This window comes from Delphinapterus leucas, chromosome X (assembly GCF_059928025.1).
Source record: "Delphinapterus leucas isolate spDelLeu-1000000601 "Yukka" chromosome X, BTC_Dleu_Yukka2, whole genome shotgun sequence".
NCBI classification, from domain to species: Eukaryota; Metazoa; Chordata; class Mammalia; order Artiodactyla; family Monodontidae; genus Delphinapterus; species Delphinapterus leucas.
The window spans coordinates 109,420,019-109,424,609 of record NC_143150.1 but is presented as its reverse complement, the minus strand read 5'-3'; the positions used below and the strand labels follow the sequence as shown (position 1 = coordinate 109,424,609).

General features: G+C 39.1%; 1 protein-coding gene across 1 annotated transcript; it reads right to left on the bottom strand.

The window, feature by feature from the left end:
- Positions 1-410: 410 nt before the first annotated feature.
- LOC111169565 (serine/threonine-protein phosphatase 4 regulatory subunit 3B-like) lies at positions 411-2,886 on the bottom strand. The gene is made up of 2 exons (XM_089903889.1): positions 1,380-2,886; positions 411-1,220 (listed from the first exon to the last, which is right to left on the bottom strand). Exons 1-2 carry the CDS (start codon positions 2,884-2,886, stop codon positions 514-516), a joined length of 2,214 nt encoding a protein of 737 aa, XP_089760015.1. The 3' UTR covers positions 411-513.
- Positions 2,887-4,591: the final 1,705 nt, after the last annotated feature.

The window sequence follows — 4,591 nt, the reverse complement described above, 5'->3', positions numbered from 1 at the left end:
ATAAGGGTGAATTTTTGTCAAATCTTCACAGAAATGTGAGTAGCTTAACATTTATTTTTTATTACAGTTGACTTAGCTTTCCACATAAACATGAATGTAAACTTTTATTTCAAAGAAGGCAACTGAAAAAAGAAAACAATAGCCAGAACCACTGGGCAAATAATGTTATACTGTTAACAGTTGTTTCTAATATATACCCCTGAAACAGAACTACATTAATATTAGATAATCAACCTGTTTTCTCCCCTCAAACAAGACTTTTTTTCTTGCTAAGAAGTTATCGCTCAGGTTCTGGTTCGCTTTTTTCTTTTCTTTCTTTTTTTGAATTCTAGGAAGTTTGGTTTTTACAGAAATAAATTCTCCTAGATGATAACACTGAGCATCTTTGCTACTAATTGAATAGTTATAAGTTCACATGAGAAAGATCTGGATTCAGATGTTTCAGCTAATGTTACAGAATTTTATTAATGCTTTGATGTGTACAGAGTTTTAGTAATGTAGAGTTTAGTAATGTTAAGGGTTTTCCCTTAAGACTTTATGAGCTACATGTAGTTTTTTCCTGGGGGGGGGGTCACCTTCTTTATCTTCTTTGTTGTCATCTGAAAAATCCACTAAGTCCACCATGCTGCTATCGTTTGGGTTACCTGCTCCACTAGCTTCACTAGCAGAATGGAATGAAGTAACCTCGGAGCCACCCAAAGATGTTTTTGGGGGAAGATCTACCTTGTCTTCATTTTCTTTTGCTTTTTCAGTCTCCACAGATTTATCATAATGATCTTGAAAATCACTTTCTGATGATGACATACCTGCTTTTCCTTCCTCTATATTTTCTTTAAAACTCTTCTCTTCCTTGTGCTTCAAGACACTGGCACCTCTGCAAAATATCTTACTATACTGTACAGGATACAAATTCTTCCATAGTTGATTGTTCCGGTATTTCTGTTCCTCATATTTAATCTTCAATCCTTTGAATGTCTGAACGTATTCAATTGACTCAAGCGTTTCATAAAACTCTTCAACTATATGTGCAACAAGAGACGTGATATTTTCCTCTCTTATGTATTCAAACAGCTCAATGATAGCTGAATTCAACATATTGTACTGAGTTCCATTATCCAGAAGGGCATTTACAACTGGCTTAAAAAGGTTTCCCTCGATCATGTAAAAATTACAAAGTTCATCTTTAAGGCCAATCATCCTTCTCATAAAGCGAAGAGCACACAAGACCAGGAAAGTGTGCTTTGAATTCAACAAGATCAAGACTCTTCTTAGCAAGTCTTTTCTCAAAATATAGGTTTTTATGTAATACGTGTGACGTTGCACACAAAATGTGAGCAGCTCTAAAATTAAGGCAAGCAGCTCTGCTGTTTGGTAATTATTGAAGCAGTTTTTGTTGTTTTTGTCAGATCCAACTGTATTATCCTCTTCACATATATCTTCTGAAGTAGCTGACAAAAGTGGTGCTGTGAAGTTATGTATACAATGTCTATAGAAGAAATTTAGAAATTCACTTCTTTTACATTTTCTATGCGTTGGCAGCATGCTGTCTGGATCAAGTAGAGCACGAAGAAGTCTCATTAAATGAACAGCACCTCCTAGCTCAGGGTCAGTATCACAGATCATTTTTTCAATTATTAAATTAGTGAAAAGTTTGCCATCTTCACTTTGCTGGGCTTCGTCCATCATAAATCTTTGGACAATGAATGGAGTATACTTCACTAGATCAGCAAGTATATCAGTAGCAGCTGACCTTATTTGCAAATCATCCATGCCCATTACAATTTTAAGAGCAGGAAGAATTCCCAATTCTGTCAGTGTTGTGAATAGTGCACACTTGCTTTCAGAATGTAATAGATGAGAAAATACACAGAATTCCTTTAAAAAAAATACCAGGTCACGCCGTTTATCATCATCTGTGGTCTTATCCCTCATCTGTGCAAAAACTTCAGCCAAATACTCGTCATCTTCCTGCAACATGTTGACTAGCTCAACCTTGTTAAAAAAAATAAAACTTGTAAGATTAGAAAGAATATTGTCTTGAAACTTGGATGGTGTAGGCAAAAGGATGTCGTGAATGTACTGTACCCTGTATGTCTGATGTATTTTTTGTCGAATTTCACTGTCTGTTATTGGTATAACTTCCCTGAAGTTTGCATTTTGGGTTAAGAATTCCCTATGCCTTTTTGGCTGAGCCAAAGCAGGGTCATATTCAAGGCATCCCACCACATCCATGATACACTCACCAGAAAACAGGATCTCAAACAGAGATGTACTGTCGAGGAATAAGATTCCTTTAATAATTTCATGCAAATGGTATAAGCCTTCAGTATACTCTAGGTTCTCACAAGTGTGGAACAACTGCAGTAGTTTTTGAATATAGTCCTCCCTTTCCAAGAGCAGAGCCAGGATTTCTTTATCCACAGGTGAGGTGAGACCCAAGGTAACTAAGTCAACAATCTCTCCAAGTTTACCGAGTTCGCAGTTTGGCAGGTCAGGCAGTTCACTGGTTTTTGGCGAGTCATCACCCTCTTTGGCTTCTGATTCATCCATGATGTCATGTATCATTTCGACACATGGGACTTTACTGTGAACCTGGCAAATGGCTTTCCAGACCTTATGACAAATTGCCGTGTCCTGGAAATGTATCGCTGTACCACAGTTCTCAGCCTCAAACCAAAAAATTAACGTTCCGTCTTTCTCATAGTACATGTCTGGATTTATCTTTGACTCCAAGATCAGTGAGTCATCGGACTTGGATCTAACTAGCAGAAACATGGCCTGGGCCCCCTCCTCATAAGTGGATGAGATGTACCCTGTGCCTAGAATGACCCATTGTTGCTCATCTTTCAGGGTGTAGACTTTTACGTAGCGCTGGTTGCCCACCATGGTGACCTCCGGTCTCTTCACACCAGCCCTGGTCTCGGCGCTGGTCCCCGCTTCTGTTATGCCCTGACTCAACGACGGCTGGCTCTGTGGTGGCAGCGACAGTAGTTGAGGTGGCTAGTGGGGAAAATCATAATTAGAACATGGTGGATAAATAATGGCCACAGGGACCCCGGCAGCTCCTCAGTTCAATAGGGTTTCCCCGGAGTCCCACTACTCACTCACATCCCTGGAGCCCCTCCTTCCATGCTGTGGTTGAAGCAGTGAGTCACTGAGCCTTCTCGCTGCTGTCTAGGAAGGCCTCTATTATGTCACGATTCTTATGATTCCCCCAGGATTCTACCCAAAAGGAACGTTCTACACTTAAGGCGAGATGCCACCAAGCCTACCAATGGAGGCTTAGGAATGCGAGCAAAGGGCACTGCTCTTTCCATAAAAGGTTTTGTCCCCGAGAAACATTTTCACTCATCAAGTGTGTGCGGATGGAGACTTAGGACCCTAGACCAAAGAAAGCTTAATCACTTATGTCCTGAGCAAGTCAACACCGAACACCGTGTGTCAAAGAAAAACACTTCCCCCCACAAGCCCTGCTCCCCCCAACTCTGACCCTCTCCCCAAAGAAGCAGGAACAAGTGTACTGTAGACCATTACCAATGATTAGAGATCTGTAGGTAGGCCTTCTCTAAAAGGCTTAGCCAATGTCGGTATCACTAACTTACCCATCCTTGGGAGAGGATATTGTTCTAAGAAGGAGTTGGCAACTCCTTTACTCTGCTCAGCTCAGGCTAAAGCTCTATCTTTCAGCACAACAGGGAAAACATTTCCTCAAATTTTCCCAATTCTATAACCACACTCTTTATTGCTAGGGAAGGAGTGGGCCAGAGGGAAACTCAGTTGAAATTAGCCAAAAGTGAGTATTGAACACCACAGATCAATTGTTTTATTTCTTTTCTTAATAATTATGGTAGTAATAGCAACGACAATAACTAAGGAATGATAAGTTGACTGCTTATTATTATAAAGAAAGGTAATAATATCATTGACCAAATATAATAATTTAGCGCTTATGTTCAAGACACTGTGACAAGAACTTTTATATATTTTCTTACTTAATTTTAATAATAACCTAGTGAAATAGGAGTACTAAGTGTCCTTCAGAAAACAAACTGAGAGAAGTTAAATAAATTGCCAAAGATCATATGGCTAATAATTTGAGGAACTCTGAACACATGTCTTTCTGATTACAAAATTGGTTTTCTCAGCCATTGAAGTATGCTATCCCCTGCTTTTCTTGGCCTTCATTACACTTTATTTTACATTCCTTCCATCCGTATAATTTGTAATCAACATAAAATTATCAAGAGAAGATGAAAGTCACACACTTCCTCCTTTAGATCCACATCTGTGTACAGCCAGTGGAAAAATAGAAGCTTGTATATGGCAATTCTGTTAAATATAATTTTAATAGTAACCAAGTTGATTTTTGATGTAGCAGCAACTTCTGCAGTTTTCTTAAAAAACAAGTTTTTTTCCCAAAACATTAACCCTGTTATTGCAAAGGAGAAACTGAGAATTGGGCCGCATCAAGCACATTTGGACTTGAAGAGTCCTATTTGTAACAATCACTTCACTTTACATAGCATTGGAGATGTGCGACCATTCTCAAGTAGAGCACAGAAAAACTCTTCCGCACACCTCTCTTGCAATG

What these genes read in the sequence shown, in the direction of transcription:
- LOC111169565 (XM_089903889.1), bottom strand. Translation starts at nt 2,886, where the DNA reads ATGGTGGGCAACCAGCGCTACGTAAAAGTCTACACCCTGAAAGATGAG. An exon ending in AAACAACAAAAACTGCTTCA is followed by an intron (nt 1,221 to 1,379) that starts ATAATTACCAAA and finishes TCCTGGTCTTGT; the next exon opens with GTGCTCTTCGCTTTATGAGA.